General features: G+C 39.5%; 1 protein-coding gene and 1 long non-coding RNA gene across 5 annotated transcripts in view; one reads left to right on the top strand and one right to left on the bottom strand.

The window, feature by feature from the left end:
* ASAH1 (N-acylsphingosine amidohydrolase 1) overlaps positions 1-16,893 on the bottom strand; it is a 46,459-nt gene extending 29,566 nt beyond the window's left edge. Inside the window, exon 1 of one of the 2 annotated variants that reach the window (XM_027122673.1) lies at positions 16,738-16,893. In XM_027122673.1, the coding sequence (XP_026978474.1) occupies positions 16,738-16,815 (78 nt within the window). In that variant the 5' untranslated portion in view covers positions 16,816-16,893. Of the gene's footprint in view, positions 1-11,847; positions 11,867-16,737 lie in introns of those variants that run through there. The other variant, XM_027122674.1, reaches the window with a different exon arrangement.
* Positions 16,894-17,002: 109 nt separating this feature from the next.
* LOC113628787 (uncharacterized) overlaps positions 17,003-27,014 on the top strand; it is a 104,065-nt gene continuing 94,053 nt past the window's right edge. For 2 of the 3 annotated variants that reach the window (XR_003436246.1, XR_003436245.1), the window contains exons 1-2: positions 17,003-17,416; positions 22,279-22,465. This is a non-coding gene — a long non-coding RNA (uncharacterized LOC113628787). Of the gene's footprint in view, positions 17,417-22,278; positions 22,466-24,935; positions 26,864-27,014 lie in introns of those variants that run through there. The other variant, XR_003436247.1, reaches the window with a different exon arrangement.

Raw genomic sequence — 27,014 nt, 5'->3', positions numbered from 1 at the left:
TTAGACCATTTCAGTGCCTCTTAGAAGTCTTTTCCTCCCCTGACAACTTCTAGAATCTCAAACCTAAGTGCATTTTCACTCAATGCAATTTGCACTATTTGCCAGGTATTGTAATTTCCCTTTTCTACTGCAAATATATTGAGCAAAGAGAAAATATAAGAACGTAGATGGACCGAGTTCCCTGGTGGCCCAGTGGTTAGGGTTCTGGGTGTTCACTGCTGTGGCTCGGATCCAATCCATGGTGGGGGAACTGAGATACCCCACAGTGATTTATCATTCTTTTATTACTAGTTCATGTCTCCTTTCTGCTGGAGACCCAATATTGTAAAAGACAAAAAAATTTTTTTTAAGAAGTATAAATCCACAATAAGAGGGAGGCGAAGTAGGGAAGGAAACTACTAGAACTGTAGTTTGAGCTCAGAAAATATATCTGCAGCAAATTTGTGTGGGAATGAGATCTCACATCCTGTTTTAACTTTTGATTGTATGGGAAGTACATAAGGTAGCTTGACATGACCTGAGATGCAAACACTCATTGTTGTCAAAATACTACAGTATGTTTCCCATATAAGTACTGTTTTGCCTTGTAATTTTAGGTGGACCTCATTAAGTAACAGCATCAAGTGTAAACTTAAATTATCAAACGATAATTTAATTAGCATTTAAATTCTGTTTCTAAATTATTAGAATACAAAAATTAGATATTAAATAATATCAATTTGATAATTCAGTATCAAATTAGCAAAAGCTAATTTCCAAAGCCATTCAGTGTTCGATAATAGTGACTGAGGGTGGTTCTTCTTATTCAGAAAAATTTCAGTCTCAACCTTGAGCTCAAAAGTTGTAGTAAAACTTCACTGCTGCCAACCTATCTAACTGTTAAGTGGTAGGGGCAGTCAGGATATTCAGCATCTATTTCTTACAAAATTCACTCAAGTGAAAATCTATGAGAGCAAAAGAACTTCATGGTTGAATAATAACAGAATGATCGATTTAAGTATTGTCCACAAAGTACCTGCCAATCAACAATATATTTAATAACCACAAGCTTTAAACATCTTGCATTTTCAGAAGTTTTGTACATTTGTCCAACTAAGCTTTTTTTTGCTCCACACAAATTTTTACCACTGTCAACTGTTACACATCATGGCAGATTCCACTTCAGGTCTTTCTGAATTACTCAATTCTCAACTTCTTTGAAAACGTCCCTGCCTGTCGTTGTTTTATGCAGACTATTCATAGAGACTAATTCTTTAGTCTCAAACTTGGCATCGGATGCTCTAATAAATATTGATAACTGATCAGTATCAAGAGTCAAGAAAAACAACTAGGAATCATTTGCCTTGTTCTTTAATTGATGTTGATGTTGCTGCCAAAGTCCCAGGCAACCGTTCTCGGCTAAAAGCTTATAGTGTGAAACAAATTTTCTCAGGACACATTTCTTCAACTTCTACAAGCAAATGTGATTTCATCAACTCATCTTTGGCAAATGGCTTTTCTTGCTTTGCTAACAAATAAGCTACTTGGAGACTTACTTTGGCTGCAGCCTCATTTTACTTTGTAAAATGTGTAAATAAATTCTGCTGTGATGAGATACTCTAGATCTTGTTTTTCTAACCACTTTTTTCCCTAGGAGTTGGGAATACTGTGATGACTGCTCGGTCTCGTAATGTCAACATACACTGTATTCTTTTAGCACAACTCTAGCGTCACTGTGTAATAAACACAATGCTTTGCCAGCTAATTAACAAGATAATCCCTACTCCGCTTGGCCTGAAAGCAAGTCTGAAGTCCACTTTTCTCTTCTTTTCTTGTTTTGACGTGATAGGTTTAGACTAGTAATTTTCTTAAAGATTAAAAATAACCTGGTGCATTGATACATGCGGCACTTAAAATGCAGCTGAGTTACAATTGCATAAGTGTCATCTGAAGTGTGCAGAGCAGCAGTGAAAGCTACGAGCACACTGCATTCAGGCTCTGCTGCAACAACCCAACTGCTGTAGTGCTGAAGCAGCCAGACAAAATGCAAACGAACAAGTGTAGCTGTGCTCCAATACAACTCAGTTTATGGACCCTGACGTGTAAATTTTACAAAATTTTGACATGTTACAAAATATTAATCTTCTTCTGAATTTCCCCCCAACTTTTAAAAGACGTAAAAACCATCCCTCACTCGCAGACTTTAAAAAAACAGGTGCCAGGCTGTAGTTTGCCAACCACCACTCAGGGTACTAACACCCATACAAGTTGCCCTTGCTCTTGCCAGATGATCTCTTCAGTTTCTGTCAAGGAAAACCCTTTGAGGTGGTATGTATGTGTGAAAAAAAGAGAGAAGAGGGGAAGAGAGTGTGTGGGTTTAGTCTTTTGCTTAGCTATAATGTTATATGCAGTTCTCTGTGCAGAGGTTGGGATGGGGGTTATTTTCTGTTTGCTGGCCCCTCAACTAAACTCTTTTCATCCTCATCTATTATTCTTACTCTCCAGAATAAATGCTATTCTGAGCCAGGAACCTCTCTGGGATCTCCTTTCCTCAAAACAGCTTTGTCCACTTTGTTTCATCAGTCAAAACTCCTCCACCTACTACCTAAATGCCGAGAAGTAACTAAAAATCTCTCGGACATACCGCGACTCAATTAAAATCATACGCTCGTGGACTGATATTAGACTTCGGTGGCACTTAGTTGTATTAGTTTCCTATTGCTGCTGTAACAAATTACTGCAAACTTAATGCTTAAAACAACACAAATTTATTATGTTACAGCTCTGAAGGTTGGAAGTCTAAAATGGTTCTGCACAGCTGAGTTTCCCCTGGGTCTCCAAGGCAGAATCTGTTTCCTTGACTTTTCCAGCTTCTAGGCATCACCTACATTCGTTGGTTTGTGCCTCCCTTCCTCCATCTGCAAAGTCAGCAGTATAGCATCTTCTCTCTTCTTTGGCCTCCTGCCTCCCTGTTATAAAGATGTCTGTGATTATATCGGCCCCCTTGGATAATCCAGTACAACATCCCCATCTCAAGATTCTTTACTAAATCACATTTGCCAAGTTCCTTTTGCCATAAAAAATAACATGTTCACAGGTTCTAGGAACTAGGACATGGACATCCTTGGGAAGCCATTATTCATCCTACCATATATCTATACAAAAAGACATTTTCAAAGATGAAATATGTAAAATCTCATTACAGATCAGAAATAACATAGAAACATTTGCAATCACTTTGGGACACTAACCCTAAGTCCCAAAAATCAAATGCCCAACCCACAAGAATTCAATTCTTCGCATTAGCAGACCTCTATTACAAAAAGTGTACTAACTTGTTATTAAAACATTTTCATCAATAAGAATTTTGTGGGAATTTGTCTTCTCTCTTGTCATATAAATATCTATATAACATCCTTGATTTTGCCTCTTGGCCCACAAAGCCTAAAAGATTTACTATCTGGCCCTGTGCAGGAGAAGTTTAACGACTCCTGCCTGAGAGTAAAGGCCTCCTATTCTAACATTTAGAAAAATACAAAGAAAACTGGGCTTCCCTGGTGGTGCAGTGGTTGAGAGTCCGCCTGCCGATGCAGGGGACACGGGTTTGTGCCCCGGTCCGGGAAGATCCCACATGCCGTGGAGCGGCTGGGCCCATGAGCCATGGCCGCTGAGCCTGCATGTCCGGAGCCTGTGCTCCGCAACGGGAGAGGCCACAACAGTGAGAGGCCCACGTACCGCCAAAAAAAAAAAAAAAAAAAAAAGAAACAAAAAAAAAACTAGCTCCAAAATATTCCAATACTTTAAGGAACAGAGGAAAATATAAAACAAAATAATATAAATTAATATCGGATTCAATACTCTAACAGTAACCTCAAGAGAAATTCAATATGCTGTTATATCTATAAAACAAAAACAAGATGTTATAAAAAATAAGTTCAACCAGGTAATTAAAAACATAACTGCTGGGCTTCCCTGGTGGCGCAGTGGTTGAGAGTCCGCCTGCCGATGCAGGGGACACGGGTTCGTGCCCCGGTCTGAGAGGATCCCACATGCCGCAGAGCGGCTGGGCCCGTGAGCCATGGCTGCTGAGCCTGTGCGTCCGGAGCCTGTACTCCGCAACGGGAGAGGCCACAACAGTGAGAGGCCTGTGTACCGCAAAAAAACCCATGACTGCTCATCCATCAATAGATGAATGGATAAAGAAGGTAAATAAACATAATGGAATACTACTCAACCACAAAAGGAAAGAAATTTTGCCATTTGCAGCAACATGGATGGACCTGGAGGGCCTTCTGCTTAGTGAAATAAGTCAGACAAAGAAAGACAAATACTGTATGATCTCACTTATATCTGGAATCTAAAAAGTACAACAAACTATTGAATATGACGAAAGACAAGCAGACACAGATATAGAGAATAAACTAGTGGTTACCAGTGGAGAGAGGGAAGCGGGGAGGGGCAATATAGGGAGGGGTAAGAAATTAAGAGGTACCAACTATTAGGTATAAAATAAGCTACAAGGATATACTGTACAACATGAGGACTACAGCTAGTATTTTATAATAACTATAAATGGAGTATAACCTTTAAAAATTGTAAGTCACTATATTGTACACCTGTAACTTAAATAATATTGTACATCAGTTATACTTCAATAAAAAACGTAACTACTGAAATAAAAAGGATAGGAAAATAAAGGCGAGGAAATCTCTCCCAGAATACAGGGGAAAAATTATATAGAAAACACAGGAGGAAAAAAAAAAATAAGAGAATTAGAGAATCAGTGCATGGGGCCCAACATCTGATTAACTGGATTTCCAGAAAGAGAGCAGAGACAATAAAGAGGAGAAAATTATGAAAGAAATAATATAGGAAAATTTCCCACAGCTGAAAGGAGATGAGTCCTGAAAATGAAAAGACCTACTGATTATTTGAAATAATGACTGAATACAAGGACTTTCAGTCAGACACATCACTGAGTTATTTCAAAACATAAAGGATAAAGAGAAAAACATAAAAGCTTCTAGCACCACGTTTGGGCCAGGGGAAGTGGGTTTCCTACAAAAGAATAAGAATCACACTTCCACCAAACTTCTCAACAGCTATATAAATGCTAGAAGAGAGTGATGCGTCCAAACTTGGCAGGAAGTTGATTTAAAACTAGAATTTTATAGCTGGTAAAGGTATCGATCAATTTTGAGTTTATTTAAAGTCTTTACTATTAAGTCACTGCAAGGACTCAGAAAGTTCACCTCCCATACATTCTTTCTTAAATTACTTCAAGATGTACTCTAGCAAAACACTGGCATAAACCAAGAGAAAGATGGGACAGGATCCAGAAAAGAATGGCTCCAACTTAACATAGAGTGGTAAAGGGAGCCCTTAAGGTGACAGCTAGTCAACAGACCTAGAAAGCAATAGTGCAACATTATATCAAGGAGACAGGTGCCCTAAAAAGTGGGACTCTACAGAATAAACTGTATAGTTGAAAGGCTGGAAGAATTTGAGAATATGATAAGAGGCACACAGTGTAAGAAAAAAGAAAAACAACCAGAAACTATAGGGGGAAGCTACAGTCTTGGAAAAGAATGGTCCAAATAAAAAGAAAATGGTCTCAACTAGAAGTGGAATTCAGTAGGTTTCAAGAAGAATAGACAGAATATTGAGAAGATATGTCAGAAGTTGAAAAATATACAGGATACAGTGATGATGGCATAGGTTTGTTTTCTTCTTCTAATGAGAAAAAGGGAAAGAAATTAGAAACTCCAATGAAAAAATTTGTACAAGGCATAATATAAATATGAAGCAAATTAAAATGAAGCAAATTAAAATGAATATGAGCATTTGGCATGAATATGAGTATTTGGTAGAAAATATATTTGAATATATATATTTTATATATATATAAAATATATATATTTTAGTGCCGTTAGCTTTAGAATTATAGAGAAGGACATGTAATCACAGCACACTGAGCAATGACCAATGTTTTCAAGTCACACTTCTTTAAACATTGTTTACCATCTTCATTCTTTGAAAGGAGACATACGAAGCATAGATGACTCAATTACAGTTACAATTATGTTACCAATGTTTACTAAACAAGACTGAAAGCACATAGAACTGAAGAAGAAAAGGGAGAAAAAGGTAGAGGGGTCAAGGAGTCCACTTGCCCTACTTCAATATTGTGCTTAAGTATTGAGCCATGGCAATTAGACAAGAAAATGAAATAAAAGGCAACCAAATTGGAAAAGAAGTAAAACTGTCTCATTTTCAGATGACAACTATCTTCTACAGAAAACCCTAAGGAATCCATTAAAAACTTTTTAAAAATAATAAACAAGTTAGGCAAGGTTGCAGGATACAAGATGAATGTACAACAATCAAATGTATTTCTATACAGTAACAATGTGCAAACTGAAATGAAACTAAGAAACTACTCCACTTACAACAGCATCAGAAAGAACAGAATACTTAGGAATAAATTTAACCAAAGATGTGTAAGACTTGTACACTGAAAACTACAAAACACTGTAGAAAAAAATTAAAGACCTAAATAAATGGAAAGATATACATTGTTCATAGATTGGAAGACTTAATATTGTTAAGATGGCAATGCTCCCTAAATTGATCTACAGATTCAATGCAATACCTATCAAAGTCCTAGATGGCTTCTTTGCAGAAATAGACAAGTGATCCTAAAATTCACATTGAAATTCAAGGGACGCAGAACATCCAAAACGTTCTTAAAAAATAATAACAAAGTTAGAGGACTGACACTTCCTGATTCTAAAACATACTATCAAAGCTACAGTAATTAAGATAGTGCACTACCAGCATAAAGATATAAATCAATGGAATAGAACTGAGAGTGCAGAAATAAACCCTTACATTTATGCCGATTACAAAGCATGTATTTGGTAAAAGATTTGTCTAGAATATATAAAAATCTTACAACTCAGTAATAAAAAGACAACTCAATTAATAAATGGGTAAAGGATCTGAACAGACATTTCTCCACATAAAATATAACTCAATAAGCAAATGAAAAGATGCTCAACATCATTTGCCAATAGGGAAATGCAAATCAAAAGCACAATGAGGGCTTCCCTGGTGGCGCAGTGGTTGAGAGTCCACCTGCCGATGCAGGGGACGTGGGTTCATGCCCTGGTCTGGGAGGATCCCACATGCTGCTGAGCCTGCGTGTCCGGAGCCTGTGCTCCACAACGGGAGAGGCCACAACAGTGAGAGGCCCGCGTACAGCAAAAAAAAAAAAAAAAAACCAGCACAATGAGATACCACTTCACACCCAATAGGCTGGCAGTTATAATAATAAAACAAGTGTTGGCATGGATGTAGAGAAACTGGAACCCTCATGTACTGCCAGTGGGAATATAAAATAGAGCAGCTGCTTTGGAAAACAGTCTGGCAGTTCCTCAAAGAGTTAAACACAGAGTTATGATGTGACCCAGCAAACTACTCTCCTAGGTATAAACCTAAGAGACATGAAAACATGTGTTCACACAAAAACACTGTACATAAATGTTCACAGTAGCATTATTCATAATAGCCAAAAGCAGAAACAACCTAAGTGTCCATTAAGTGATGAATGAACAAAATATGGTATATCCATAAGTGGAATATTACTCAGTCATAAAAAGGAATGCACATTTACTGTACTGATGCTACAACGTGAATGAACCTTGTAAACATTATGATATGTGAAAGAAGCCAGTCACATGTATTGTATGATCCACTTTATAGAAAATGTCCAGAATAGGTAAATCTATAGAGACAAAAAGTAGATTAGTGGCTGCCTAAGACTGAGAAGTAGGTTTCAGGGTTAAGGCTAAGTGGTGAGGGGTTTCTTGGGGGTGATGAAAATGTTCTAAAATTGATTGTAGTGATGGTTGTACAACTCTGTGAATATACTGAAGCCATTAAGTTGTACACTTTTAGTGGGTGATTTGTATGGTGTGAATTACATCTCAGTAACACTTAAAAAAAGAAAAAAGAAAGGTTCAGGGAAGATTGTTGAAAGTAAACTAAATTTTTATCCATCATTGAGATGGATACGTATGAGAGCAGACAATGCCTCAAGTGGATTCTGACAAATTCAGCATAAACACATTATCAGTAGCAGTATTCATAAAGCTAACCAGGGGTGATATTTGGATCTTTCGGCACCCAATTTGGCATGGGCACCAATTAATCAAAACAGACTGAGCTGCAAATAACTAGTAGGACAGTAGAGGTGGTATCTTGCTGAACATCACTTGAGTACGAACAGTTAAAAGTGTCTGCTTCCGAGATGAAAACTCTAATTCGAAAAGATACATGCACCTCAATCAATGTTCACAGGAGCACATTTACAATAGTCAAGACATGGAAGCAACTTAAGTGTCCATCAACAGATGCATGGATAAAGAAGTGATATATACACAATGGAATACTACTCAGCCATAAAAAGGAATGAAATATTGCCATTTGCAGCAACATAGATGGTCCTAGAGATGATCATACTAAGTGAAGTAAATCGGAAAGACAAAGTATCATGTGATATCACTTATATATAGAATATAAAAAATAATATCAATACAAATGAATCTACTTACAAAACAGAAATAGACTCACAGACATAGAAAACAAACTTATGGTTACAAAAGGGGAAAGGGAGGGAGGTAGGGAGGGATAAGTTAGGAGTATGGGATTAACAGATACGTACTACTATATGTAAAATAGATAAGCAACAAGGATTTACTGTATAGCACAGGGAACCATATGCAGTATTTGTAATAACCTATAATGGAAAATAATTTGAAAAAATATATATAACTTAATCACTTTGCTGTACACCTGAAACTAACGCAATATTGTAAATCAACTATACTTCGAAAAACACGACAACAATTAACAACAAAAACAACAAAAAAGTGTTTGCTTCCAGAGAAGGGGGATGGGGTAGAAAGAATAAGCAGGGAGACGGCTGGGTTTTTTTAATCATAAGCCTCTCTATATTATTTGATTTTCTTTAACTATGTACACTTTGATACACATTTTACAATATCAAATTAAAAAACTGCATTTACTGCATTTACATGTACATTTTATTTACATTATGTTGAGGATTTTCAGAGTGATTCCCTGACATGATTTTAAGTTTTTTTAAAAAAATTTACTTATTTGGGCTTCCCTGGTGGCGCAGTGGTTGAGAGTCCGCCTGCTGGTGCAGGGGATGCAGGTTCGCGCCCTGGTCCGCGAAGATCCCATATGCCATGGAGCGGCTGGGCCCGTGAGCCATGGCCGCTGGGCCTGTGCGTCCGGAGCCTGTGCTCTGCAACGGGAGAGGCCACAACAGTGAGAGGCCCGCGTAACGCAAAAAAAAAAAAAAAAATTTATTTTATTTATTTATTTTTGGCTGTGTTGGATCTTCGTTGATGCATGCGGGCTTTCTCTAGTTGCAGGGAGCGGGGGCTACTCTTTGTTGCAGTGCGCGGACTTCTCATTGCGGTGGCTCCTCTTGTTGCGGAGCACAGGCTTCAGTAGTTGTGGCACACGGGCTCAGTAGTTGAGGCTCATGGGCTCTAGAGTGCAGCCTCAGTAGTTGTGGCGCACGGGCTTAGTTGCTCCGCGGCATGTGGGATCTTCCCATACCAGGGCTCAAACCCGTGTCCCCTGTGTTGGCAGGCGGATTCTTAACCACTGCGCCACCAGGCAAACCCTGATTTTAAGTATTTTTAGCTGTCAGTATCTAAAATTATTTTAAGATAACAACATATGACTGCATTGGAGGGCAGGGATTCTAAATTCACTAGTCCTTGCTTAGTGAAATTGGAAATGGACACCAAAAAGCAACACTCTACTTAAGAACATCTTGATTTAAAACTACGAATTTTCCGAACAGCACTTAATAAGAAGGGCAAGTATTAACTTTAGAAATACAACTCTTACTTCATTCTAACTTATTCACTATAAGATTCTTCTAAATATCAGCGCTTTTGGTGAGTTTAAAATGTGATTTGATTCACAAAAATCTAATTTATGCCCTTTTCACTGAAGTTCAAGTTTTCAGGAACTTTAGGGTCATGGGGTCATGTTCTGGATGCAAGGCCCAGCTCCATTAGTGACAAGGTTACACAACGGGTGACAGAGCCCCAGTTCAGGCTCCCCCTGATCTTTCTCATAGCTTCCCACAGAGATAACAAGAAAACCTCAATTTAATTCCTAATAGGGAACAATCTGCATTCCCTTCAGGGCTTTTGATGATCACTAGAATCAACTCAGTGAGTAAATGAAATGTAATGATGCTCGTCTTTCCCTAGTAATTTTATCTGCATGACCTGGGTTCCAAAGCCAATATAAAATTAAACTACAAGGCATATTTCTTACGACTGTGAGGGAAGTTACAAGTGCTCTATCAAATATTAGGAGAGTTCAACTGCCCCAGAGGTAACAGAGCAAGCTAATCATATATGCAAGAGTCTGAGATTGATAAGACATTTTACTATGATAATGCTGACAGCAATAAATAAACATGAAATACAAAGACATGAAATCTGCATAGAAATTGGCTGTAAAAGGGTAAATGTGATTGTAATTTTTAAAGCTAGCAGCCATAAGATCAGGGTACTTCAGGTGTTCATAAGGTACTGAAGTCATTTTTTTTGGTTTTTAAAATTTTTTTATTGAAGTAGAGTTGATTTACAGTATTTTATTAGTTTCAGGTATACAGCATAGTGATTCAAATTTTTATAGCTTATACTCCATTTAAAGTTATTATAAAATATTCACTATATTCCCTGGAGTGTACAATATATCCTTGTAGCTTATTTATTTTATATATAGTAGTTTGTATCTCTTAATCCCCTACTCCTTATTTGCCTCTCCCCCTTCCCCCTCTCCACTTGTAACCACTAGTTTGTTCTCCATATCTGTGAGTCTGTTTCTGTTTTGCTATATTCTTTTGTTTGTTTTATTTTTTAGATCCCTTGTATAAGCGATAACATATGGTATTTGTCTTTGACTTATTTCACTAAGCATAATAGCCTCTAACAACAGTCATTTTAAACAAAAAGATTAGATTTGGGGTAGAGTGGAGACAGGTACATCCTTACTTTCAAGGGAGACCTCAACAGGGAAAGACAGCTTCAAAAATCTATGTACAGACCTGAAATAAAATCACAGTGAGCTCACTTGTTATTTAAAGTTTCTTACTATCTCCAAATTTAACTATACATGGTTTTAATAATAGACAACCTTATCAAGGTAAGTAAAAATTTAAACAGATGATAGGTATAGAATGTAAATAGATGAAAGGGAGCGATATTAGGTAGTCTGCTTGGTATACTGTGCTACCTTGTCAAAGGGTGAAAAAATACAACCAACTTAAAATCTCCATCTTTCACGTGTGTGCTCTCTCATTTTTGCTTCCTAAAGCCAAAGAAAGTGGTGAAAATCTCTGTAAAATGTTTTGTTAATACTTCCTGAATCAGCGAATTCTCTAATTATTCTAGTTATTTGATAAGAACTTGAACGTCTTCAAAATTAATCATTCTTTACGTCCTCCCCACTCACTAAAAAAAAAAACTAACTACAGAGCTACTTGACAAAACTGTATTTAGGAAAATAAAATATAAAGTGAAAATTATTCCATTAGCAACCTGAACGCTCCATGCCTAAAAGAAATGAGATAATTCATCCAGCTCCCTAAAATATTTGAGTCCTCCGGAATGAGAACCTCAATGAAATGTATGCTTCTAAGACTGTACAAAAGAGTTCAGAAAGCCCTCATGTGCTTGTCTTATTCACATAACCAGAAAAAGGCAGTGAAAAGTAATTTAATTATATAGCTCACACCAGTGTTCTTACCATCGGAAAAGAAGCTGAACAATTTCAGCAAGACAACTTTCTTTCTTCCTTCCTTCCTCCCTGTCCTTCCTTCTTTCTTTCTTCCTTTCTTTCCTTTTCCTTCTTTTGTTTCCTTCCTTCTTTTCTTTCTTTATTCCTTTATTTATTTATGGCTGCATTGGGTCTTTGTTGCTCTGCACGGGGGCTACTCTTCGTTGCAGTGCATGGGCTTCTCATTGCAGTGGCTTATCTTGTTGCAGAGCACAGGCTCTAGGCGCGTGAGCTTCAGTAGTTGTGGCACGCGGGCTCTACAGCGCAGGCTCCGCAGTTGTGGCACGGGGGCTCAGTAGTTATGGCTCGCAGGCTCCAGAGTGCAGGCTCAGTAGTTGTGGCGCACGGGCTTAGTTGCTCCGCGGCACGTGGGATCTTCCCGGATCAAGGCCTGAACCCGTGTCCCCTGCATTGGCAGGTGGATTCTTAATCACTGCGCCACCAGGGAAGTCCAACAAGACAATTTCAATTCAGTTCTTTAATTCACCGACAACTATTTTCTAAATAAGATTTGTTTCTTAAAGTGTTCTCTATGTAAGACAGAGCAGACACATATTCAAGACACACTTGAATAAGAAAAGGCATGTTTTCTTGCATATATAACAAATTCAAATGAGCATGCAAAGTTTTTCACTTGTTTTCTGACCTTTGATGGAATGGTACCCTATTAAATTGAGAATATTTAGGTAAAAGGAATGTGAACAAACTCTCCATAAGGGCAAAGACCTCTCTATCTTGTTCACTGACCTGTTCCCAGCATCTGTAACAGTCAGGCCCAGAGTAGGCGTGCAGTATTTGTTGACTAAGCAAACATATGGTATCTGTGTATTCCTTCCTTTAAAGTACTGGGTGGAAAACAAATGCAGTACAGTAAAACTGGCCAGGCCAGACGGGGTTTAAGTGATTTGGGAAAACGTTGTAAAAATCATTGCTAAAACCTGATTCAGTGGCTAATGTCAACAACGTTATCACTCACTTGAAAAGCTGATGCATAAAAATAAGTTCGATTCAGTAAGTCACTACTGAGCCAGTGTGTTTAATTTTCACACATTTTAGGGATCTGCTTAGATTTATTACTGAGAACAGCCATCTCGCCTACTCTGATTCCTTTCCTTCTGATGACTCCATAGGCTACTACAATCTATTTTCTGCTCCCAACATGCTCTGGCCAAGGTGACCAATGACCTCTAGGTGCCAAGTACAACAGATACTAGACATCTCAATGGCATTCAACACAGGTGGCCTGTCCCTCTCTCCCCTGAGCGTCCCTAACACTTGCTCTCCAGTTCTGGCTGCTGCTTTAATTTTGCCAGTTCTTCCTGACCTGACACATGCATGTCCCCTGAGCCTTTCACTAAGCCTCTTCTTCTCTTCTATCTGCTCATTGTTCACTCCAGTGGGCTTCAAAATAACATGCCTACGACTTCCAATATCCTCTTCTGAGCTCCAGTCCCAAAGGTCTGCTGGATGTCTTGGTGCCATCTGAAATTCGACATAACCAGAGTGAAAAATGATCTTCATTCTTCCCTCCTCATATTCCTGTAGTGATGCCACTATTCTCCCAGCTGAGCACTTCAGAAAGGTGCCAGTCCCTCATCCCCATCCAACCCCTCCTTCTTCTCATTCTACCTCCGAATCTTCTCTGGAACCATCCACTTCTTTCCTTTTCCAATAGCACAACCGTCCTGTAAGTCAGGAGGGTTGTGCTATTGGACTAGTCTCCTTATATCCACCCTTGCTCCCTTCCAATCCAAATTGATCTTTTGAAAGTGAGAAATTTATCACATCTTTTTTAAAACCAGTCAACAGCTTCCCATTGTTTTTAGGATGAATTCCAAAATCCTTATCAAGGTCTACAGAGCCCTGGATGATGTCATCTCCATCTCCCTCTCCAGATTTTCTTGCACCACTTCTGTCACCACCATCTCTCTTTTTAAAATATTTTTTAAATTTATTTTTTATTGACATAATATTGGTTTATAACATAAGTTTCCAGTATACATTATATTTCTACTTCTGTATACACTACAGAGTGCTTACCACCAAAATTTTAGTTTCCATCCATCACGATACAATTGATCCCCTTTACTCATTTCACCCTCCCTCTGCCCCTTTCCCTCTGATAACCACTACGCTGCTGTTCTCTGTATCTACGTGTTTGTTTTTGTTTGGTTTGTTCATTTATTAGACAGATACGGTATCTGTCTTTCTCCATCTGATTTATTTCACCCAGCATAATACTTTCAATATCCATACACGTTGTTACATATGGCGAGATTTCATCTTTTTTCATGGCTGACTAGTATTCCATTGTGTGTGGTGGGTGTGTGTGTGTGTGAGAGTGAGAATCACATCTTCTTTATCCATTCATCCATTAATGGGCACTTATGTTGTTTCCACGTCTTGGCTCTTGTAAATAATGCTGCAATGAACATGGCGGTGCAGATATCTTTTCAAATTAGTGTTTTCATTTTCTTTGGATAAATACCCAGAAGTGGGATAGCTTGTCACCACCATCTCTTAATAGAATCAAATAACTCAAGAAGACCTTAAAATATGCCATAGTCTGAAGCGCCTCAAAAACAAAACAAAACAAAATCCACAGACATTCCAAATCCAATGATTTTTGTTTGTAATTTAAAGCCAGTTCCCACTATCATATTTATCAAAAGTAGTTTTGAAATATATTTTGTTACTATGTGTGGCTACAGTTTATCACAGAACAATTCAAAATGAAAAAAAAATGCTTATTCTTGTCAAAGGATGAGGTCACTGAATTTCTGTGAAGTTCCCAAAATCCTGTCAGCCAGTGGCCCCCAGGTTTTCCAGATCAGTTAAAAAACTGAGAGGAGTCCCAGTTTTTGTTCTACAAAGTGAAGATGTTAAAACAAACAAAACAACTCACACACATAAAAGAACATTTTAACAACAAAAATTGGAAGGTCATAATCAGAATAAAAGCTAACATTCTAAATTAATAATTTCAAGGCCTCATTTTTCTCATTTCATTAAAGACTTGTGGAAGCAGCTTCCCAAATTGACACCAGAGGCCAGACTAGAATTTGACAACCACTGTTCCAGATAAGAACTATGAAATTCATGGAGGGGCTGTTGATTTTTCCTGTTCTACAAATACCTTTTAAAGTACTTTTGCTTGAAAAAATAAAGTACTGACAACGAAAATAAAAGGCAGATATTGATATATGAAACTGTTCTGAGGTCCACAACTAGACCTCTCAGTATTAACTTGCTGCTCTGACACTCAAAAGCCAGGCCGTTTCTCTTCTCTTGTTAGACACAACTCACAGAATACCCACCTCAGTGAAGGTTAATCTGAGACATGATCAAATGAGACAAAGCAAGGCCACTTCATGACTCTAAGCACAGACAAAAACAAAGGTACATGTAACACGCTAAACACCAAACACCTCCTTCTCTTGCTAAACAAATAACTGTTTCTTCTTTACCCATAGTGTTGCCTCACTTTCTAAAAGCAACCAATCTAGAGCAAACCCCCGATTCCTTAGACCTGCCCCTGAAACACACAAAGTCCAAATTATAAAACAGGTTTTTCCTAATGCCCTTTTACTGAGAGGCCCCACGGTTGCCCATGGCATGCATTCTCACTCACTGCAAAATAATAAACCCAATTTCTTCAACTACAGGTGTGTTTCCTGGGGTCTTTGGCTGAAAGCATTGACAGTGTCAAAGTATAAAATTCTTTAAAAATTCCCATAATCCCAACCACTTTAAAGTAAATTAACTCCCTACCCACACTAAAGCAGACTAATTTTATTTTTCCTTATACCCTTCCAGTCCTCACCCACATGTATATACTGTGTATTTTTCTGTTACTGAAATCGCTGTGTATACTATTTTGTATTCTACTTTTACTTGCTTTATCTTGTATCAGTTTTGAATGGCTGAGTAATATCTCACCATGATCTTACTCTTAAAGCTTTTCTCCGTAGAGAAATAAAATAAAAGAGGAGAATGCACATCTTGCTCCCAAGGTCAATGTTCTACCTAAACTATTCAAAAACATCCTCACCTAGTCTTAGGTCACATGCACCCAAGTTCCTATTTATCTGATCTGTTGATAAGAAAAATGCAGTCTTATTGCTTTTAAAGAAGAGAATTATGCAAGACCACGAGACCAGATGTCCAGAAGCCTGAGTTCAGTCATGCTTCTAGACATTTTCTCGGAATCAACTTCCTCCCTTGCAAAGTAAGAGTGAAACTGGTCCCTCATTGTCTCTTGTAGTTATCAAGTCTGTGTTCCTGCTACTTCCCTCAAGGGGAAATAGCCACAGGCCCAGTGTTCACTTGACTCGGATATAAAGACCAGGCGTCCACATCTAGGTTGGCCTGGGCTGCTCCCATTGCCCTGACTGGGGATGCCTCGCCCTTTCCCAGGGCCCTCAGGATCCTTAGCTAATACTTTTCCTTCAGCACCTCGTCACCAGGCAGAGGATGCCAAAGTCCTCAGGAAGTTCGTCACTTACTCATGTACACAAATCAACTGGAACTTTTTCTCTTACAGTTCTGGATGCTCGAGGCTGGTACTGGTAGAACAGATGCAATCCATCAAACGTGAGGGTATGCAAACCATAATCACCAATCCGCAGAGATCAGGATTTCCCCAAAAGGTTTCCTTGTTCCAGCTTGTACCGAATCGACCCGGGGTGAAATTCCCCAGCCCGCTCTGCACCCACACCTCTGCTCAGGAAAACACCGACCCCTGTAAAGATGCTGCTGGGACTAGGTGTCCCTCAAGCCCCGCCGGCCCCGCCCCTGGGCACCCCACTTCCCCGTGCTCCCGCGCGCCCCTCTCCGCGCCCTCGCCGCCAGCTCACCCACCGGTGGCACGTGCTGCGCCACCGAGCCGGTGACGGTCACGCTCAGTAAGACGAAGGTTAGGCGACTCCAACCCAGCATCGCTCCTGCTGTGAACGCCGCTACAAATGACGCCAGAAGAGGCCGCACAAGGTACCACCTGAGCTCAGAGCAGACCACGCCCCCGCCGCCGCGTGACCCGCGGGCTGGACCGCACCACGCGAGGCGGGGGGAGACGGACGCGCAGGAGATGGAGAGGGCCGGGCTTTTCGGTGGCACGGCAGGACAAGGGAGCCTTCCGAGAGGAAGAACGAACCCACAGGATGGGGGTCAGCGCTTGCGTTAGGACCGTGCTGTTTGTCGGTCCCCTCCACCCCCCCACTGCTCCGCGAGCAATGGTTGCGCCGAGCCCGAGCTCCAGCCCCAGCTTCGCGCCGGCGGGTGCGTCTGAGGAACTTATAGCCAACGAGTTGCCTCACGAAGGGCCGCGCCCACCTCTGGGCTTGGGGCTGGGCACCTTCTCCGACTCCTTTCCCGGCCCGGTGCGGCCGTGCAGCGTCCGCAAACAGCCCAGGGCGAAGTCCGCCTTCGGGCAGCTCGATACCAAAAGCCCAGGAAACGGGCGCAAGCCACGAGAGTCTCTAAACGCGGCGTAGCACGCGAACGCGACCCGTCTTTGCGCTCTAAGGAGGGCAGGGCCGAAGTGAGTGAGGTTTTTCGTCCTGACAGTGGGGTCCCCGAACAGGTGTCGAGGCGGGGGGATACCCGGGAGGGGGGATAATTAATTCTCACGGATAGTAAAGACTGTGAATTACCCATTTAGACTTTAGCAGCCGAGCTGACAAGGCACAGAATTTAGGCTTCAGTTCCTTGCACTTAGACAACAGGTGGAATGTCCAGGTAGAGCCGCGAACCTTCCTTCACTGATGGGAAGCAGCTGTGTGTTTTCACTTAACTGATGAAACGCTTCTGGTTGGCAGAGCCGGGGGTGAACCTGGGAGGAGGGTAGGCTTTCGCACCTGAAAAACAGCTTTACAGATGTATTTGCTTGGCATTCGTCCCTTGTATGGACGCCGTCGCCCTAGTAGGATGAGTTACTTAGAAGTCCAACAGGAAATCCTACCCTCTGGGTTCTACTTTCTGATTGAGCCTCTTTGAAATCCAACTAGCTTTTTTTTTTTAAAATGCTTTAGTAAAACTCAGAATACTATCACTAAAATCTTCATATATTCTTTTTTTTCTTGTGTGTGTTTGAAATTGCAATTTTACCCATTTGTATTACTTGGTTAGAAAAACCAAACAATCCTTTTGCTGGATATTGGGAAACGAGAATTGATGTTTGAAGGCTGTTTTCCTAGGGTTTTTTGTTTGTTTGGTTGGTTTTTGGTAAATGACAGGGTTCCTGTCTCTGAGGAGGAAGTTTGACTTTTGAAACATATCACATGATTTTGAAACATATCAGTGGTTCCTGATTGAAAAGTGAGCAAGCAGATCATAGAAATGTTCATTAATTGAAAAATATTTACTGTCCACCTACAATGTGCTAATCATTTTTCCAAACATTGGGAATAAGCAGGGAACAAAAAAGACAGGAGGTTCCTCCCTCATGAGGCTTACATTCTAGATGAGAAATGGACAATAAACATCATACCCGAGAAAATTTATATAGGATGTTGGAAGGTAATAAATGTTATAGAGAAAAAGCAGAGTAAGGGGGATCAAGAGTAGGGAGAGTCACAATGTTAAGTAAGATGAACAGGACAAGCATTATTGAGAAAGTAATGTTTGAGCAGAGATTTGAAGGAGGTGAAGAAGTTAGTTTTGTGGATGCCTAGGGAAGAGTATTCCAGGCAGAGGGAGCAGCTGGGGCAAAGGGTTGACAGTGAGAATGTGCCTGGCATGTTTGGCTACAGCGAGGAAGTCAGTGTGTGTAGAGCAGAAGGAAGAGGGGGTAAAAAAAGTAGAAGTCTGAGAGGTAAGGGGGGTAGGGCAGATTATATAGGGTATAAGGAGCTATTGTAAAGACCTGGGCTTCTCTGTGCAAATGTGTAAATAGGTTGAATTATCTTGGACCTTAAAATAAGTCTGAAAAAAAAGAAAAAAGAAGTAGAGGATTCCCATCTTTTGTATAAGTAGCTATTTGGTTTGAAGATCATTCATCTTTAAAAACATTTTTTTTATTGAATGAAAGATTCTTTAAATTCTATGGTGCTTTACAGTTGTTTTTTTTTTTTTTTTGCTGTACACGGGCCTCTCACTGTTGTGGCCTCTCCCATTGCGGAGCACAGGCTCCGGACGCACAGGCTCAGCGGCCATGGCTCACAGGCCCAAGTCGCTCCGCGGTATGTGGGATCTTCCCGGACCGGGGCACAAACCCGTGTCCCCTGCATCGGCAGGTGGAGTCTCAACCACTGTGCCACCGGGGAAGCCCGTGCTTTACAGTTTTCAAAAGTTTCATGCACATGATTTCATATAATCCCATTATTGCCTCTCCCCTTTCCCTTCTCCCCAGCTGGTAACCACTAGTTTGTTCTCTATATCTTTGAGTCTGCTTGTTTTTTGTTTTATTCCCTAGTTTGTTTTATTTTTTAGACTCCACATTAAGTGATACTATACAGTATATATATTTCTCTGTATTATTTCACTTAGCATTATGCCCTCAAAATCCATCCATATTACTACAAATGGCAAAATTTCCTTCTATTTTATGGCTGAGTAGTATTCCATTGTATATATATGCCACTACTTCTTTATCTGTTCATCTTGATGGATACTTAGATTGCTTCCATACCTTGGCCATTATAAATAATGCTGCTATAAACATAGGGGTGCATGTATCTTTTCAAATTAGTGTTTTTGTTTTTTTTGGGGTATATAGCCAGGAGTGGAATTGCTAGATTATATAGTAGTTCTATTCTTAGTTTTTGGAGAAACCTCCATACTCTTTTCCACAGTGGCTTCAGCAATTTACATTCCCACCAACAGCGTATGAGGGTTTCCTTTTCTCCACATCCTTGAAGATCATTCATCTTAAATACTACCGAGGGCACTTTAAACATGTCACCAAACACATTTTTTCCCTGTAAGAGGATATTAATTGCTGGTTAGATGGTCTGGCAAAATCAGAATCTTTATACAGAAAATTTACGTCAATTAGCATGATATTCTTAGGCATGAAAAATTCTAATTTTCATATAACTTTGCATTTAACTTTCAAAGCACTATTATATACCATTGATTCTATTTTCAGGCAAATTAAAATTTAAACCTACTTCCCTAAAATTATACCATTTTATGCTTTTTTTTTTTTTTCCCGGTACGCGGGCCTCTCACTGCTGTGGCCTCTCCCACAGAGGAGCACAGGCTCTGGTCGCGCAGGCTCAGCGGCCATGGCTCACGGGCCCAGCCGCTCCGCGGCACGTGGGATCCTCCCGGACCAGGGCATGAACCCGTGTCCCCTGCATCGGCAGGCGGATCCTCAACCACTGCGCCACCAGGGAAGCCCTATGCATTTTTTTCTTACACCTACATCATTTTTCTTAATCTACTCGATTCTTCAGTACTAGAAATGTACGGAAGGCCAAGGCAAAGCATGTGGCTATAGGAAACTTTGCTATGGTTTATGGCACACTGACATATTCATGGAAATGGTATTTAAGTGTACAAAGGAATGATTATGTCGGCAGGAAGGGTGGTTCAAATACTATCTTCACAGCAAGCATCAGGTGTAAGACTTGGATAACATATTTAATGTGCAAGAGTCAGCATCAGAATCGAATTGTTTATCAGAATAGCTGAAGTTCTTGGCAAGCTGTGGACCTTTTCTAATCTCCTACCTAACATTCCTGGGTTCCTGAGGTGATTTAAAATCATTGCAGTCTAATCACCCAACCCTTAATGAAATCTACTGCACATAACACATTACCTAGAACAGGTATGACTTGATTTAATAAAACTGAATGTTCAAAGGTTTGCACTAAAAAAGAAAGAAATATGGAAATAACGTTCCAGTTTAAAAAAAAAAAAAAACATTTTAGGGAATTCCCTGGCAGTCCAGTGGTGAGGACTCCTGAGCTCTCACTACAGGGGACCTGGGTTCAATCCTTGGTCAGGGAACTAAGATCTTGCAAGCCACGCGGTGCGGCCAAAAAAATAAATAAAAAATTTTAAAAATAATAAATTAAAAAAATTTTACCAGAAGTATTTACCAATGAATTGTTTAATTAAGAAGAAAAGACTTAGTATATCTAAAATGTAATCTGAGTTTCAAAGCTTTGATTTTTATCCATATTTTCAGGAAGGAATCTAGAGAATGAAAGATGAAATAGATGGAAAATCAGAAATCTTGCAAAACTGTTACATGATTCTTTTCCTCCAGGAGCTTTATTTATCACACTAAGCAAGATTACTTGCTTTATGTTTTACTTTTATAAAGAAAAATATGTCAAATTATTACCTTTGGCTCAAGGTATAATGATATTTTATTCCATTACAAAACTATAAATTAATTGCTCACATTTAATCTAATTGCCCCCCATGTAATGTCAAAATCAAAAGGTTGGGCTTCCCTGGTGGCACAGTGGTTGAGAGTCCGGCTGCCGATGCAGGGGACACGGGTTCATGCCCCGGTCTGGGAGGATCCCACATGCCGCTGAGCGGCTGGGCCTGTGAGCCATGGCCGCTGGGCCTGCGCATCTGGAGCCTGTGCTCCACAGCGGGAGAGGCCACAGCAGTGAGAGGCCTGCGTACTGCAAAAAAAAAAAAAAAAAAAAAAAAAATCAAAAGGTTATCTTAATTATCCTTTATTTTGCACTTATCTTTCTGTTACTTTGTTAATCATTTTTGATGTCTTACTGAACCCCTGGTACCGCAGACATGTAAGAATCTGAAGAGACACTTTACAAAAAAATCCTTTTGTCTATTTCTACTTTCTTTGATAAGACATATAGTTCTGACCTGAAAATTATTCGTCAATTCAGTTCAAATTCAATAATCTCTAAATCTTATTTTCTTGTTCTGACTTCATATTCCTGCATAGTTCCATTTTACATAAACCATTATAATTACCTATTTAATGCTTCCCACCAGTTGTTTCTCATAAGTTTGTGGTAAATGCACTTTTCCCTCAGTAAACTCTGAGTACTTACTCTAGGTGCTGGGTAACTAGCGAACAAATGATCCCTGCCCTGGGGCTTTGTCTTGTGGGAGAGAAAAATGAAGATGGAAGGGGAAATGTAAATCAAATGACTATTTTGTAAAATATCAATAGATTTAACTAATTCCATGCTCTACCCTCTGGTTTAATATTGTGGATGTTTTGCCAACCTCAGTTCCACTCCTCCATTATACAGCAGACATGCGATTTGGATGAACCATGTCCCCATCCTTAGCCTCATCTCTGGAGGTGGGCCCGGGTTGGCCTGATGTTTAAGGTTACCCTAGTCCTCTTGCCACCATGCTTGGCTTCGGCCTTAGTCACTCGGACTCTTGAATTCAGTAGGCCATGGTTTGAATCTCAGGGTTTTTGCTCTATGATTGAGGCAATTGTCCTTTCTCTTTTACCAGGAAAGAGTAAGCTATTAGTCTCCATTGCTGCTGGCATTCATGCTGTAAACTTGAAGGGAGCTGCCTAAGGATGAATAGGTACTGTGGACAGCACAGAGGAGAGAAGGAAAGAAACTGGGTCATTATGACATTAAGCTGATAGATGACCAAACACAGAGCCTGTCCAACAACTGGACTCTTAATTATGGTAAGCCACTACTCTTCTTTATTATTGAAGCCAGTTCAAGTTGGTTTGCTTGCAAGTTGAATTGTTGTATCTGATAGCATCCTAGGGGATGCACACATAAAAATAGATATGTCTACCTTCTGAAGAGCAGAGGAGAATTTTTAAAGCTATAACACTTAAGTTTCAGGACCTTCACTTGCTCAGGCATCTTCCAAACCTTCTACCCAATTTTACACTTGTAATTTTGTATTCTTGTCTTTAAAGAGGACCATCCAAATTGTATAAGCTTTAGGCCTTACAAAACTGTCAGATGTTAAAAAAAAAACCATCAGATGTCTTGGGGGAGAAAATTTCCACCTTTCTCCCCAATACCTTTAATTCATGTTTCCCTAGGGGAAGAGTGACTTACCTAATTGGTAAATAGCTGGATGGGTCACTGCACATGTGTGGCCTGACTTCTCTAGCTCTCTCACTCAGATCTGTGTGCCCACAGTGGTAAGTCCTGGATGACAAGAGTGGAGGGGGAAGTAATTGCTGTCTTTGACTACATCTTCCAAAATTGGCACCTATCCAACAAATTTTTAAAATACTATGTTAATGTCATGGCTGTGAAGACTTTGAAGAAAGCATCATGAAAGGGTGGCTCTGGGAGACATTGAGAGAAGGTAGTAAAAAAAAAAATGGAGCCTTTTGTATGTACTTGCATCTGCTGCCCCCCAACCTGGCCTACTCTGCCCTCAGTTTACTCCCTGTCATGTTAGAAATTGGCTGTGCCCCTGGGAAGCAGTTTGCATTTGTCAAATGACTGAGTGCATAAATTCATTCCAGAGGAGAAGGAGTTGGCATCCCATCTTGGCCTCAGGTCCAAGTTGTTTTCTCTTTTCCAGCTTAATCAGCAGTAAAGCTGATGTTTATTGCCACCCAATGCCTGTGTATATTTCTCAATCATTTCCCAAACAGGAAAGGTGAGGAGAATGATTATTATCCTGAAATGACAACATACGTCAGCAGTAGCAATTATAGTAATATATATATATTAAAAGTACTAAATGACCTACTAAAAGTACCAAGCAGACCACTAGGTGCCATGAAAGACACACATGCAGTAAAATAGGAATTCCTAATCAAAGGGAGTTTACAACTGAAAAATACCACGAACATAAATATATATCAACTTATGAGGCCAACTGCAATTCAAATGTATGTTTTATATATTCAGTTATATTGGGTTGAACCATATGAGACTGCCGTTTTTGTAGGTTAATAAGTAGTTGACTACCGATACTTTCATATGGCCTACCTGATGTTACCGACACCCAAAACATTCACAGTCATTTGGCTTGACTTGGAAGCTGGTGCCATCATACTAGGTCATCTGTAGACCTCTGATGGCTCCTGCTTTTCCTCACCCCTTGAAGATTTTTCACATCTGGCTCACTGCCACTCTTTTAAATTTGATACCTGTCAGTATTCTCAGTGATTGCAATTTCCACAAAGACAATTTTTCCAACATTCTGGTTTTTCTCGGTTTCTTGACCTCTTCCCTTGCAATGTTCTGTATTTTACCTCAAATGCCCAATTCCATTGTCATATCTTAGACATTGGAACACTTACTTGATTTTGCTTCTGGAATAACACTCTTCTTTGATTCTTATATTCCTCACTGGACACGTCTTCAATATCCTCTGTTGGTTTCTACTCATCAACTGACCTTTTTATGTGGGGTGCCCCAGAGCCTGGTCTTCAGATGTCTTTTCTTCTTCACACATGTTCTCACTTCCCCACTTAATATCTTTCAGTGATTTCCCATTACTCTTACAGTCAAGTCCCGCATTCTCAACCATAGCTCAGAAGGCTCTGCTTAGAAGCTGGATTGCTTCTGACTTCCTCTCTGGAAGGAATTATTGCTTATCACACCTGCTCGCTCATTCCCTTAATGCAATTTTTCCAAAATACTATGCTTTTTCCCACCTTAGTGTACCTACTCACTGGCTTTCTATGCATGGAATATTCTTTCTCACGCCGCCTTCACACATATAACTCCTGAGAGTTCTGCTTAAGTTATATCTTCCTTAGCAAAGGCTTCCCTGACTTACATCTTTCCAAACCAAGTTTTGATACCCTGTTAATCAATTCTCAGATATCCTGTACTTTTCCTTGTCCTTTGCACACATAGTTATTTGATTAATTACTATTTGTTTAAAGTCTGCCTTCCTTAATCTATAAACCCTTTCAAGACAGGGGTCATGTGTATGTTGTTATCATGGTATCTGCAATATCCAGCACAATTCCTGACATAATGGTGGTGTAGAATACATATATGATGATTAAGTGACTTATTACTTACAGAGCTCAGGATCCTAACTTCTGTAAGTAACAATACTTTGTGGGGAATGCATTCAAGTGCTAACTGGGGTTCTACAAGCCTATCCTTCCCTTCTCTTCCCTCAATCACATTTCTTTCATTTTCTCTCTCTCTTTCTCTCTCAAGTCTCCAATTTGTGATGGGCTTTGGAAGAAGTGTGAGTTCTAGAAAAAGGACTGGGTCAAGGACCTAGGGTAAGACACCTTGGCTTTTATCTCAGAATGTCTCAGAGATAAGCTTTCTTTCTATTCTTCAGGCTCTAAAATAAAGTTTTAGGGATCTTGTTGTTGTTGTTCGATTAAAGATACAAGAAGCACAACCAAACCAACCATAATCCTATACTTCATTTTATCAGGATCATGTAGGAAAAGACCAAATCTAATCCTGGATGTTAATATTGCTTCTGTACCTAAAATACAAAGATCTGAAGGAGTGGTATCTGTGAGTTGTAGGATATGCATATATTCAGCCAAAGCGATTAACCCTATTTACTACCACAAACAGTGGATTAGAGTTCCTAGTGTTTCATATATTTGCCAACTCTGGTATTGACTGACTTTTAAATTTTTACTAGTCTGGTGGCTGCAAATGCTGTCTCACTGTAGTTTTATTTTGCAGTGTTGGGGTGGGCTCTCATGAGCCAGTGACATCACAGTGTGATTGTGTTCAGTGACATCATGTTGGTCGTTTGATTCATCATATGATATTTACCCCATGGAAATCAGCAAACATTACAAATCAGGGCTTTCCCCTTTGGAGAGCCAAGTGTTAAAGATTACCTACCTATATACCATTGTTGATAAGGTTAAATATTTTCTCATGTATTTATGGGCTTTATCTTGAGTGGCTTGGGCTGTTATTACAAACTACCATAGACTTGGTGGCTTATAAACAACAGAAATTTGTTTCTTGCAGTTCTAGAGGCTGAAAAGTGCAAGATCAAGGTGCTGGCACATTTGCTATCTGGTCTGGGCCTGCTACCTGGTTCATAGACCACCGTCTTTTCTCTATAACCTCACCTACGAATACCATCACATTGGCAATTAGGTTTCAACATATGAATTTTGGGGGAACATAAACATTCAATCCATGTCATATCTGTTTGTGTCTTTTGCCTATTTAAAAATTTTTTGGCTATCTTTTTTTTTTGATTCATTCACAATTGTTTTTCATATCTTATAAATACTTTACTCATTATTATCTTCAGTATATTTGCTTCACATTTCTTATTATACCTCTGACCTTCCTTCTGGGATCATTTTTGTTCTACCTAGACTTCTCTTAATGGCCATCTAATGATGATAAATGCTCTCAATTTTTATGTTGACAGTGTCTTTATTCTGCTTTAGTGCTTTTCTCTTATTCTTGAAAGATAGTTTCATAGATTATAGTATTCTAGGTTGACAATTTTTTTCTCTCAGCTCATGGAAAATACTCCTCTGCTGTTTTCTGGCTTCATATCTGCTAGTGAGAAGCTAGCCATCAGCTGAATTGCTGAAGTTTTGGAGTGATCACTCTTTTCTTTCCAGCTGCTTTTAAGATGAAACTTTTTTCTCTGTAATTCTGTATTTTCACCGTAATGTGTTTAGGTGTGTATCTTTATTTATCATGTTTGGGATTCACTGGTATGCCAAGATCTGATGTCTGAAAAGTTCTCAGTTGTTATGTCTATTATCTCTTTCTCATTCTTTTTATTACCTCCTTTTTGTACCTGAAGTAGGCATATATTAGACATTCTCATCATGTTCTGTGTCTCTCGATCTTTATTTCATTGTATATTCTATCTCCTTGTCTCTGTGAGCCGTATTTGGGATCAATTACTCAGTTATATTCTGGCTCATTATTTTTTTCTTTGCTTTTGTTTAATCTGATGTTTAATCCATCCACTGAATTTTTAATTATGTTTTTAATTTTTTTAAGTTCTTATTTTTATTAAGTTCTTGTTTCAAATCTTCTTAGTCTTTTTATAAACTTTTTTAATGAGGGTTTTTTTAAAATTAATTTATTTTTTGGCTGTGTTGGGTCTTTGTTGCTGCACACAGGCTTTCTCTAGTTGTGGCGAGCAGGGGCTACTCTTCGTTGCACTGCATGGGCTTCTCGTTGTGGTGGTTTCTCTTGTTGTGGAGCATGGGCTCTAGGCACATGGGCTTCAGTAGCCGTGGCATGGGGGCTCAGTAGTTATGGCTCGTGGGCTGTAGAGCGCAG

Source organism: Aethalodelphis obliquidens, unplaced genomic scaffold (assembly GCF_003676395.1).
Source record: "Aethalodelphis obliquidens isolate GAN/ISIS:26980383/991018 unplaced genomic scaffold, ASM367639v1 scaffold25, whole genome shotgun sequence".
NCBI classification, from domain to species: domain Eukaryota; kingdom Metazoa; phylum Chordata; class Mammalia; order Artiodactyla; family Delphinidae; genus Aethalodelphis; species Aethalodelphis obliquidens.
Note: the sequence above shows the minus strand (reverse complement) of the source record. Positions and strands in the feature narration are given on the sequence as shown.